Source organism: Filicampus tigris, chromosome 1 (assembly GCF_054856515.1).
Source record: "Filicampus tigris isolate MCC_2025a chromosome 1, RoL_Ftig_1.0, whole genome shotgun sequence".
Lineage (NCBI taxonomy): Eukaryota > Metazoa > Chordata > Actinopteri > Syngnathiformes > Syngnathidae > Filicampus > Filicampus tigris.
In genome coordinates this window covers 5,869,249-5,881,776 of record NC_141217.1, presented here as the reverse complement: position 1 = coordinate 5,881,776, position 12,528 = coordinate 5,869,249, and the positions used below count along the sequence as shown (strand labels likewise).

The 12,528-nt window shown below is 42.7% G+C and overlaps 1 protein-coding gene across 1 annotated transcript in view; it reads left to right on the top strand.

The window, feature by feature from the left end:
• Positions 1–6,687: 6,687 nt before the first annotated feature.
• Positions 6,688–12,528, top strand: part of ampd2b (adenosine monophosphate deaminase 2b) — a 44,547-nt gene continuing 38,706 nt past the window's right edge. Inside the window, exon 1 of the mRNA XM_086049014.1 lies at positions 6,688–6,913. Within this exon, the coding sequence (XP_085905140.1) occupies positions 6,823–6,913 (91 nt within the window). The 5' untranslated portion in view covers positions 6,688–6,822. The remainder of the gene's footprint in view (positions 6,914–12,528) is intronic.

The following is a 12,528-nucleotide window of genomic DNA, read 5'->3' as shown; positions in this document are numbered from 1 at the left end:
TTGTTAGCATTCGTGTAATTATTTGAGTATGAATGAGGGAATTGCTGCATTTCGCACTCCGGATGCAAGGCTTTTAGTAAAATTGTCAGACTTTTTGGAAAGGCATTGCATTTTAAGAGTTCAGAACAAAAAGAAGACATCTCTATTTTGTGGGACTTGAGTCTTTCAAAGAGGTCTTTGATCTCATTTCAACACAAAACCACACAACTCCAAGAGAATCTTTTTTTTTGGGGGGGGGGGGTAAAATTTGGGAAACATTGTACATCTACAGTGCATCTGGAAAGTATTCACAGCGCTTTACTTTTTTCCACATTTTTTCAGAGCAACTTCAGTCCAAAATACAAAGTTGAATAAATTTACTTTCCCCGCCCCAAATTCTACATACATTCTACATATAACACCCCATAATGACAATGTTAAAAAAAGAGTGTTTTTAATTTTTTTTTTTTTTGTGCAAATTAATAATAAAAAACACCAACTAACAAGTGACATGCACATACGTTTTCACAGCCAGTTCTAAAAAAGCTGGTTCTACTGATCATCCTTGAGAGTTTGCTACATCTTAATTGAAGTTCACGTGTGGTAAATTCTGTTGATTGGACATGATCTGAAATACACACGAGGTCCCACAGGTGACAGTGTATGCCAGAGCACAAGCCTGCACAAGGAATTGTCTGTAGACTTCTGAGGCAGGATTGTCTCAAAGCACAAATCTGGGAAAGCATCAAAAAAAAAAACTTTCTGCTGCTTTGAAGGCTCCAATGAGCACAGTGGCCTCCATCATGTGCCGAAGGAGTGCCGAACCAGCAGGATGCTTCCTACAGCTGGCCATCTGTCTAAACTGAACTCGGAGAAGAAGGGGAGAAGTCAGGGAGGTGACTAAGAGCCTGCCGATCACTCTGTCAGCGCTCCAGCGGTCCTCCGAGGAGAGAGGAAAACCTTCAAGAAGGACAACCACATCCCTGCAGCACTCCACTAATCAGGCCTGAATTGTAGAGTGGCCAGTCAGAAGTCACTCCTTCGTAAACGCCACATGGCAAGTCACCTGGAGTCTGTCAAAAGACACCTGAAGGACTCTCAGACAAAGAAAATTCTGTGATCTGATGAGACAAAGATTTGACTCTTGGGGCCCTGTTTTGGTAGACAGGCCTTCGTCCATTCAGAGTAAAAAAGGGGCGCAACTTCGGGCCAAGTGTAGTCTTCCCTGTTTCGGACTGTGATGCACCTCACTGGGCTTTCTGACGCACGGAGCTGACCTGGCGCCTCTCATAATTTGGTCACAGAAAGTATACAAAATTTTAGAGGTCTAAATGGTGGCACAGGTGGCGTAACACGATTTTGTTGTATTTCTTCAAGCCGGAGGCAGACAGATTCGGTGTGGTGGATGTCTATTTCTGCTTCCGCAATGTCAAGCCCTGCGTGCGCTTCGACTGCCCCAATTTTAATGCAAACGAGGGGAGCTACTACGACTGACCGGGACTCGGCTACTTTCCATCCCACAGTGGTGCACAACGGCGCAAATGTCCCCTTATGTGCATTTTTACCTGTGTAAAGTCTAGAAAAATACCAAAAGAAAGAAAACTCCACCCATGCACAGTAAGACTGCGCTTTATGCCAGACTTGCGCCGGGCAAGAATATAGGGCCCTCGGTGTTAATGCCAGGCATCATGTTTGGAGAAAACCAGGCACCGCTAATCACCATCCCTACAGTGAAACATTGTGGTGGCAGCATCATGAAGCGGGCATGATGGGGATTTTCACGAGTAGGAACTGGGAGACTGGTCAGGTATAAGGGAAAGAGGAATGCGTCAATGTACAGAGACATCCTGAACGAAAAGTTGCCCCAGAGTGCTCAGGACCTGGGCCGAAGGTTTACTTCCGATAGGACAGCAACACTAAGCACACAGCCAAGACAACGAAGGAGTGGCTTCAGGACAACTCTGTCAATGTCCTTGAGTGGCCCAGCCAGAGCCCGGACTTGAATCCAACCAACCATCTCTGGAGAGATCTGGAAACGGCTTTGCATCCAGGCTCCCAATCCAACGTGATGGAGCTTGAGAGGTGCTGCAAAGAGGAAGGGGTGAAACATCCCAAAGACAAGCTTGTGGCATCATATTCAAAAAGACCTGAGGCTGGAATTACTGCCAAAGGTGAATCAACATAGTATTGAGCATAGGCTGTGAATACTTACGTACATGTCATTTCTTGGTTGGTTTTTTTTTTCCAATAAATTTGCAAAAAGGAAATTGTCACACAAAACACCCCACGTGTTGTGTGTAGGATTTTGTGTGGGGGGGGAAACTTTATTCCATTTTGGGATGAGGCTGTCACATAACAAAATGTGGGAAAAGTGAATTGCTGTGAATACGTTCACAAGTCTCAGTCTTGTGATTGGCAGGTAATCAGTTGATGGTGTATTGTACTCCACTTCTGTTCATGTCACTCTGTTAAGCATGTAGTGCTAAATGCATGGGGCGTGATGCTTGTGGCTTGTGCGCTTCAAAAGGGGCTAACCACGGTGGCACATCCAGTGACGGCGACCAATCCCATTAGCCTGGGGATGGCGTAGCCCCGCTTTCTGTTCAGTCTCTGCGGCGCTGATCTGTTGACAAGATTACTCCGAGAGCCTCAGCTCAAGCGCAGAGGCCAAGGATTAACACTTGTCATTTTGGTCGGCGGGTTACAATCTTTAATGTCGTAGTCATGATCAACGTTGCTCAAACATTGCCAAGGATGCGTCGAGTAGTCAAACTGCTTAAAGGGCATAACAGCATTGTAATCATCAGTTCGTAAAATGTAGACAGTACACAGTTGAGCGGAAGTGGGAGTGTCTCCTCTTCAATTGCGGTGTTTCATTGAGGTTCAACTCCACTTGGTACCACCCACCGAGGAGCTCAAATAGATTTTCTCCACGTTAATCTTTTAGTCTGCCAAAGACAGAGGTGTACGTACTCTCACTGATGACGCATCGACATCGTCGTTGACGCCATGTTATCACCTTTACATGTGGCTGTCACCTTTGCACCTTCAGGCCTTAGTCACACTGTAGCTATTGTTGTCTTTTGCCATTGCTTCTTGTCTCTTATTTCTCTGTCATGTCCTCTCTCAAATTAAGGAGGACCACAAGGTGTTGTTATCATTGTTGTTTTGCAGCGGTACCACACAACATCCTGGCTTCTGCTAGAAAGCCAATAAATGTCAGGGAAAGCCTACTCGAACACCAGAAATGGATTTGTGGGTATTCAGAGGCACTTTAAGTAGTGGCAAGTGTGTGCTGACTCCCATTTAACATGACTTTGAATATGACTGCTTAATTAGCAACACAGCCCGGTTATAAGAGGGGGTGCACACTTGTGCAACCACATATTTCAGTCATTTGTTTTTAATTCCCCTCTCAAAAACAATCACAAAAAAAAACACTGGAGTTGTACAGAAAAAAAAAAATTGGAAAAGATTTATCTTGCTCTCATATTTTTTTACATCACCAAAAACAGACATTATTTTTTTTTGTATGGACTTTACCAGCAGGTTGTTTCCTTTGAATGCTGTCGTCCAGACCCATCTTTTGTATAAAAAATCTGTTGCCAAAATGAAATAAGACCTACAGATCACGCTTACTGCATGACTTGACTAAGCTCCCTACAGGGTTAAAAAGCCCTATTAGCTACATTTTCACAACTGAAAATCTACACAAATATACTTTGTTAATCCAAGTGAGGGGAATTAATAAAATATTTATAATGCCAACAATTTCTGTCTTTGTAAAGATAAGAATGCTCAGATTATATATATATATATATATATATGTATATAGCAGTATTCAAGTTTGCATGTTTGTTAACGTGGTTTTGCACTGCCTTTTTCTGAGATCTGTTCCTATAATTTCCTCTCTCTTGTTTGCAAAGACCATAACTCCTGCATATTTCAAGCAATATAATAAGCAGCCTATTGCAATCACTTTTGACTGGATCTCATTGGATTATGCAGATGTCCCTAATATTGTGACCGTGAGTAGACAGAGGACTCTGTGTGTCCAAGGTCAGTTTCGATGGCGCTTGTGTTGCTTTTGCTGCTGCCGGAGAGGGATTAGCCACACAGACAGATTAGCTGTAGGGGGAAGTGGACTCAGGGTGATTTAATACAAGGAAACACTTCATTAACTTCTTGTTTGTCTGCTCATGTTTCACACAGCATCGCATTGACTTGCAGGATGTCATTGATGAAGAAATTCAAGAACTTGCACTCGCTCCTCTTTTAAACACATCTTAAAGGGTAGAATGCATTACAAAATAGTACATGCTAGTCTTATTTACCGACATACTTATTCAATATTATACAGTATCAGTAGGCAAAGCGTTAGGCTACTGGTTACAGGCTATCATATAATGCGATCATATGACTTATTTTTAAAAAATTAATTATATATGATACCATAATCAACTTTGTTTTTAAATATCATGATGGTTTTAAATGTAAAGGGCACCATTGAGGAGAAATACGATTCTGCTGCAGTCTGCAGACTGTTGTTTCTCATTTCCACAAGAGGGCGCTGGCTCCTTTCTGCACACAGCCAATGTAAATCGCCCCAGTTCTTAGAGGTGCATTTGTACGTAATCCATGCATGAGAACGTTTGGGATCATTTTATTTTCATATTCTCCCGAAACACAAAATATGTGTTTCTTAGAACCTGTGTCTAAATGTGCATGACTTTGTCCCATTATTGTTCTACAATTGGCAAACGATGATTACAGTATTTCCAACCTTTTTCCTAACTGTGGCCATTTCTATGGGCTGAAATATGTGCCACCAGAAACGGAATTCAAATCAAAGATGAACGAATATCAATTACTGCAAATTTGTTTTTTTTCTTTTAACTGTTCAGTTGTGAGGTTTTATTTGTTTTTAGATTTTCATGGCCGGCCAGTTCCTGTGCTCTGGCGGGCCCAAAAATGGCCCGCGGACTGTCGGTTCCTCATCCCTATTCAGAGCAGATTTGGTGTTTTGTTTGAAGAAGTCATTTTGTGAGTCAGGAAATTATTTTGTCATGATACCATATATTTTAGACTGCAATTCACTGCTTGCCTGGGTTTTTCTAGTCTCTGCCACACATTCCATAAACATTCATGAAAGTTAAGAGAAGACTCTAGATCAGGGCTCTCAAACTCACGGCCCAGGGGTCATTTGCAAGATGATATTTTGTGGCCCCCTACTTGCCACCCAAGTTCAGTGTTACTGCAGCCTTCACGTTTTTTGCCCTGGGCATTTGTGTGCGTGTTTGTTTGTTTAATCACTTATAGGCTGCCATATGTGCACAATGAAGTGACACCAAGTAGAAGGAAATTATATCCTGTATTTCAGTCCCACTCATGTTGTTTTTCAAAACCTGCCTTGAAGAGAAACGTTGGCAAAAGGAACAGCCAGTTTCAAGAAAACTGAATGTTTTTTTGTTGAGGAGGGGGACACCCGACATGTCTTGAATGCACTGAGAAGCTAGTGGTGGGTGCTCAAGAAATCAGACGTCATTGCTCAACTTGACATGCTGATGAGTATGCAAAGTAGAAGGGAGATGAGTCAGAGGACTGGGTCACAAATCTTGTTCACGTAAAGAACGTGTTCATGTTCTGAATAGTTATGAACAAAGATTGAGAAGATTTGGATTCTGTGTATTTATTCTGTGGATTCCTTTTGGAATATTTCAAGCCCTTTTTTGTGCAATACCTGATATGGCCCACACACATCGTGACTCTGTCTTGCGGGCACCACATGAATTGAGTTGGAGACCCAGCCTGCTCTAAGTTGTCCATAGGCGTGATGTGAGTGTAAATGGCTGGTTGTCAACTTCCATCCATCCATTATCTATACCGCTTCTCCCCACAAGGGTCGCTGGGCGTGCTGGAGCCTATCCCAGCTGTCTTCGGGCAGTAGGCGGGGGACACCCTGAATTGGTTGCCAGCCAATCGCAGGGCACACAGAGACAAACATCCGCACTCACAATCACACCTAGGGGCAATTTAGAGAGTCCAATCAACTTACCATGCATGTTTTTTGGAATGTGGGAGGAAACCGGAGTACCCGGAGAAAACTGGTTGGTCAACTTGTGTCCTGCAATTGATTTGTGACACGTATGGTTGGACCTGAACTCTTGGCCAAAGTAAGTTGCGATAGGCTGCTGAGTGGATTTTATGCGCTTTTTTTTTATTGGAAAAAAAATCTAAATTTAAAGCCCACACAACTCTTCGGATTTTACTTAACAATGTCAGTTCCGAAATCAGAACTTTCCTCTCCCTTGATTTACCCACACAGGCTTTAGGTTGTCATGGCAACAGCGCGGCCAGGAGGCGTGTGTTGCTGAGTGAGTGGATCATTTGTATTCTCTGTGTGTGCATGTGTATGTTTATGTGTGTTGGATGATGGAGGGTGTGTGTGTGGTGCGACGGGGGGGGGAGGCGTTGTTGATGTCAACCACGCCTCTGTCGGTTACACCCCCAACTTCCATCAATGCTGCAGCACCAACGCTGATGTATTCTCAAGGGCGGCACCAGATTTTTTGCAGGGGATGCTCTGCAGCTTTATACCAAGCAGTTTGGAAATGCCCAGCTCCCAAGAACGTACGCACACTCACACACACACAAAAGTAGACTGCAGTTGACTCCCCCCAAGCATTCAGCATCAGTACAACATCCCATCATCTGCTTCCCCCGTCTCTCTCTCTCTCTCTCTCACTCTCTCCATCGACGCTGACAACCTCCGCAGCTCTGACTCATTCAGTTCTCCTTTTTTTCCTCCATCCCCAAACAAGTGGACGCAGAGGAACTGGCAACATGTCCTCTAACGTGCCCCCCGGGGCAGCCAAAAGCAAGCCCCTTTCGCCCTTCAGGAAGCGAGGAAGCCTGCAGTACACCGCCAGTACGGGTGAGTGGCAGGGAATGCTCGGAATATTTGAGGAGCTTATATTACTGAGTGCTTCGTATTTTGTGCAGTTGCAGTAGAGCCACTGTGACAGTGAAGCACTTTTAAAGATGCGCCTAACCTGTTGATTGGCTGTGCAGCAAGTCAACAAGACTGCATCATTGTTTAATTTGACTCTGCTGTGTGCAACTTGGTGACACCACACGCAAACAGCGGTTTCTATGACACGAATAATGCAATCATGTATGTTTTAAAATGCCTCTGCGTCATATGTTTTTTATTAACGGATTTCCGTTTTGTTGTTGTATTTAGCGGAAGGATAGTATTCACTCTTGTAGTGATAAGTGCTGATGATGGTAACCCTGCTTCAAGGCAGTGGCATGTGTCTGTAGAGAGATGTGATCCCCAGCCTGAATGAGTGGATTATCCTCCTGTATGATGTATGCACACAGTGATGCAAAGTGCGGTGTAGTACGGCCGTCTCATGTCAGTCAAAGTGCAGAAATGATTTGGATTTTTTTCATGGGCCCTCATCCTGTTTTTCAACACGCCCCCAAGCCCCGGCCCGCTTGCTTGATATTTGTATTCATTATAAATTATAAATGACCTGTATCATAATGAGGGCTGAGTCTAATACCTGGGTTATATCAATTAGATTAATGAGAGAGTCAAATACTTCAGGAGCAGCCCTGAATTTGATGCAGTGCAATTGCCCTACTGGGACCACAATAACAAACATTATGAAATTAGTATCTCTCTGACAGTGTCAGTCAAACCTGAGCATGAATTGTTGTAAAGTCAGAATGTTTCATTCAGCTCTTATATTGGATATACTGTGAAAGTGGTCGCAATGATGCAGCTGCTCCGTGTAATAGCAGCAGATTGCTGTAAAGATTTCTTTGACATGTTACGTGAGGGTGGACTAACACTGACAAATTGCGCTTGTTATTTAGCCAGCACCGTCAGGAGAGCAGCAGCTAATCTTATTTATTTGTCATTCATTATTGTTGTTTCTGTTATTTCCCTCATTGTTCAAAAGCTGCATTGAGATTTGGTTTGGAGCATATTGTGCACCATACAGCCAGTTTATTTTTTCGTGTTGCAGAGGTGTCGCAAAATTGTGGTACGGTGTACTAGTGGTTAGCACATGCACCTCCCAGTTCTGAGGTCTGGCGTTTGGCTGCAGCCTTCCTGTGTGGGTTTCAATGTTATTCCCATCGTGCTTGCATGTTTTTTCTCCAGATTCTCACGCTTCCTCCCAAATGCAAAAAAAACAATGTTTCAAGACTAAACTGTCCTTAGGTGTTTTTCTACGTGCAACTGGCTGGTGACCAATGTGCCCTGCCTCTCCCAAAATCAGCTGGTAGAGGCTCCAGTTCACCACTGACCCTAATGAGGACAAGCGGTGTAGAAAATGGATGGACAGTACAGCAAAACACTCATTGATTTTTGTACATCAACGATGATAATATTACCCACGAGATGAAGAATCAATGTAATTGAATGAAGCAGTGAATCAGCAAAGTCCAGAGTAGTCTGTGATTAATGGTCAGCCATGCTGTGTGTATAAACTCTCATGACGGTGTCAATTACACAGCCTTTTGCCCTCCTGTGTGGAGCGCTACGGCGTAGCACTGTGCACATTAAGCACCTAATTGCCAGGCTTTATGCAGGGGGAGCAGCCGCGGTGGGCCAATAAATGCTCGGGTCGAAGCATTGAAAAAGGCACTTGTGAGATCGGACCGTTCCATCCCTGGGACGGAATGCCCAAACTCTGATAATAGTGCATATGACAGAAAGAGGGAACGGGAGGGAGGCAATCTTCCTCTAGTCTAAACCAGAGTCAAGGCATTAATTTCATTGAAAAAATCCCATGGCACACCACCAGTTGAAATTGTGAAAAAAAAAGCTTATTTTAACAATACAAGTGTTGTATTGTTTAGATAAGCATTTTTTTAACATTGAAGAATGACGTTATATTATAACGTCTTGAATAGGAATTAAATAAACACAAAGAAAAAAATATTTTATAATGTTTCATATTGACAGTGTGAAACATGGGCCTGTTTGGACAAACATGCGTCACTAATTTGCTTGTCTCTACGAAGACAATTGGCTACCTGCTGCTGCTGCTGGTATGGAAGAGTACTACAATGTAGTAAAGACACGATTACGCTGGCAGGCGCTAGACTGCACAAATTAGATAACTTCCCACGGCACACCTGACAATATCTAGCGGCACACCAATGCACAGACTTTGAAAAGCACTGGTCTAAACAACTCCAAAGTTCTACACTACAATATTAGCAGCAATTCACAATTCATTTTTTTTCTAATAACATTACAAAAAATAAAAACCTTGAACAAAATACGACACACTCACCAGAGATGATGATTATTTTTCGATATTTAAACTCGATCCTCCTTTCTTAGCTCCTCAGAGGTAGTCGGAGCTAGCTAGTTTGCACTCATTTGTGCTATTCTGAAAATGCCAACTATCTCAGTATCCAGGTTGAAACAAACCAGCCAGCAACTGTGTTGACCAACATATCATCACAACGTCACAAGACCATACCGCTCAACCAGTCAGAGAACAGAAAAATACTGACATCACTCTAAGCCTTCATGTAGACCAAGAGTGTTAATTCTGAAACCTACCGGTCTATTTAGCTGGCAGGACTTTTTCTGTTAGCCTAGGTTCCTCTGAGTCCCGCTCTGCCCCTCTATCGTATGGTGTTCCACAGGGTTCTATTCTGGGGCCGTTGCTGTTCTCATTGTATTTGCTGCCCCTGGGTTCCATCCTTAGAAAACACGGAATCTCCTTCCACTGCTACGCGGACGACTGTCAAATCTACATCCCGCTAAGCAAAAAAGAGGCTTTCTCCTTAAGACCACTTTTGTCCCGCCAGAGGACATCAAAGACTGAATGTCACTAAATTTCCTAAATTTCAACGAAAGGAAAACAGAAGTTATGGTGTTCGGTCCCAGTGGCTCGTCTCCATCCCACCCTGTTGACCTGGGCCCCCTGTCTTCACATCTAAAGCCGACAGTCTCAAACTTGGGTTTTAAAATGGACAGTGATCTTAAATTGGACCAGCAAATCAGCGCTGTTGTAAAGTCGAGCTTCTTTCACCTTAGACAGCTGGCTAAGGTCAAGCCCCTCCTTTCCCATCAGCACTTAGAAACAGTAATGCGTGCATTTTTTACATCTTGGCTAGATTACTGCAATGCACTTTATTTTGGAGTCAGCCAGTCCTCCCTCAAATGTCTCCAGTTGGTCCAAAATGCTGCTGCCTGCCTACTAACTGGAGCTCGGAAGATCGAGCACATAACACCAATTCTGGCCTCCCTTCACCGGCTCCCAGTGCATTTCAGGGTTCATTTTAAGATTCTCCTATTTATCTTTAAATCGTTAAATGGCCTCGCCCCGGCGTACCTCTCTGAGATCCTCCACTCCTACGCACCTTCCCGCCGCCTCAGGTCTGCGGACCAGGCGCTGCTCGAGGTTCCGAGGACCAAGCGGAGCCTCAGAGGGGATCGAGCCTTTTCAACTGCTGGTCCTTCCCTCTGGAATGACCTCCCATTGGTTGTTAGGCAAGCCCCCTCTCTGTCCATTTTTAAAACCCAATTGAAGACACATTTCTTTTCTCTGGCTTTTGATCAGACCTGAATTTTTCGGCTCTTTTCCGGTGTCAATTGTATATAGTGTTTTATGTCAATTTATTGGCTTTATTTATTTATATTTTATCTATATTTTTTCTATATTATTTATGTCTATATTTATTAATACATGTACCACAGCCTTTTATTGCTTTTGTTTTATTTATTGTATTGTAAAGTGCTTTGTTACAGCCCTAGCTGTTATGAAATGCGCTATATAAATAAAATTGTATTGTATTGTATATTGTATTGTGTCCATTCTTTTTAGCAAGGAAGACCCCAGAAGAAATACATATCACTAAAACCTACACTGTAACCCACCATACCACGGCCTCCGAAGATAAGGTTGAACAACTTTCAAGGGTTACACTTGATTGGTTTAAAAAAACAAAAAAAACAGCCTTTGCTTGAGTACATGTCACGAGGCAGCACTCCTGAGTCTGACCAGGGCAGATTACATTGATATGGCAACACATGAAATCCGGTTTGACAAGAAGAAAAACAAAAGAAAATCTAGCATGCACACTGCTGCAAGATGGGCAGCCAAGAAAATTCCTATGAGATGAAGTTAATAGAATGGTGAAAATAAATTAATACAATTTCATTTAGGTTGTAAAGGTAGATCAGTGCTTCTGATAGTGTTCATGCCAACAGTGAAGGCCTTTCGTGCTCTGATTGCATACCAATGATAACTACAATGCCACTAAGAAGAGCACAGAACTCGACTGTTGCTGAACTGATAATAAAGTGAAAAAAATGTCTTTGGGTTTGACCATGTGTGACCATGTTTATCAGTTAGCAGGCTCCTTCCTGGTTCACCTGGTTCATGGATAATGATAAACAAATGGGAGGTGCCATTATGCTAAGGGACTGGGGACTGGTTTGGTTTTTACTTTTTCTCTGTTGGTTTGGCTCATCTCTTGAAACAGATATGACATTCTCAAAAAAACATGGCCAAATCCCTAAATCACCTTGCAATCATTCACAGCAAAATGTCATTTCTCATTGATTTCATCAAAATGCAAATGTCTCCAGTGTGTCAGTGCATCTTTGCAAAGGGTTATGTACAAGTAGCCTACAATTACCACATTTTCCAAATAAATTGATCTTGCTGATCTAAACATATTAGTTGATTTTCAGTCTAATGGCTGTTCTCTCCAAAACATGTCAGCATGATTTCATTTTGGATGTAATCATATGCACAATTGTCGTTTCAATTGTCAAGATTAGTCAAGAACATAATGCCATGAACACCATGTATGAATTCATTTGAACATTTGGTAAATTCATGACAATAATAGTTGACAGTTGGGTGTAAATCATAACTTGACCTACAAAAATCTCTGGTCAAACACAGCAGCGTGTCTAAACTGTCCAAACAGAGCAGTGTGTTTAAACTGTCTATGGTCAGGAGGATGAGGGACAGTGACAACAGTGACCAGTCTTACTGTAGTTGTGAAACTTTATTTTACAGCACTGTATGCGAGATAAATGTTTTCTTTTTTTTTGTTTGTCTTTATATTTTGTAAATGTCCAGAACAATCATCCATCCATCCATGCATTATTCAAGCCACTTGTCCTCACATTCATTATCCAAACCGCTTATCCTCACGACGGTCGCAGGCGTGCTGGAGCTAGAGTGACCAGATCCAAACTCACCAGATGTGGGACAGGAAGTGTGCTTGTGGGGGGCAATGTGGGACGCAGCTGACGCTCGCGACGGACACCAAAACTGCATATGACACAGCTTGTCAACTATTCAGTAACATATAATATAGTCAACTGTAACAAAATAACAATTATAGATCTACAAATAAAAACACAGAACACAGAATTGCAGTTGAAATTATCCACAGTTACAAAAATACAACACAAACTGCTAGTAAAAAGGTACATTTCTGAGACATTAATATCAATAGGACAGAGGCGGAGCCAGAACATGGCTAATGGGTGGGCTT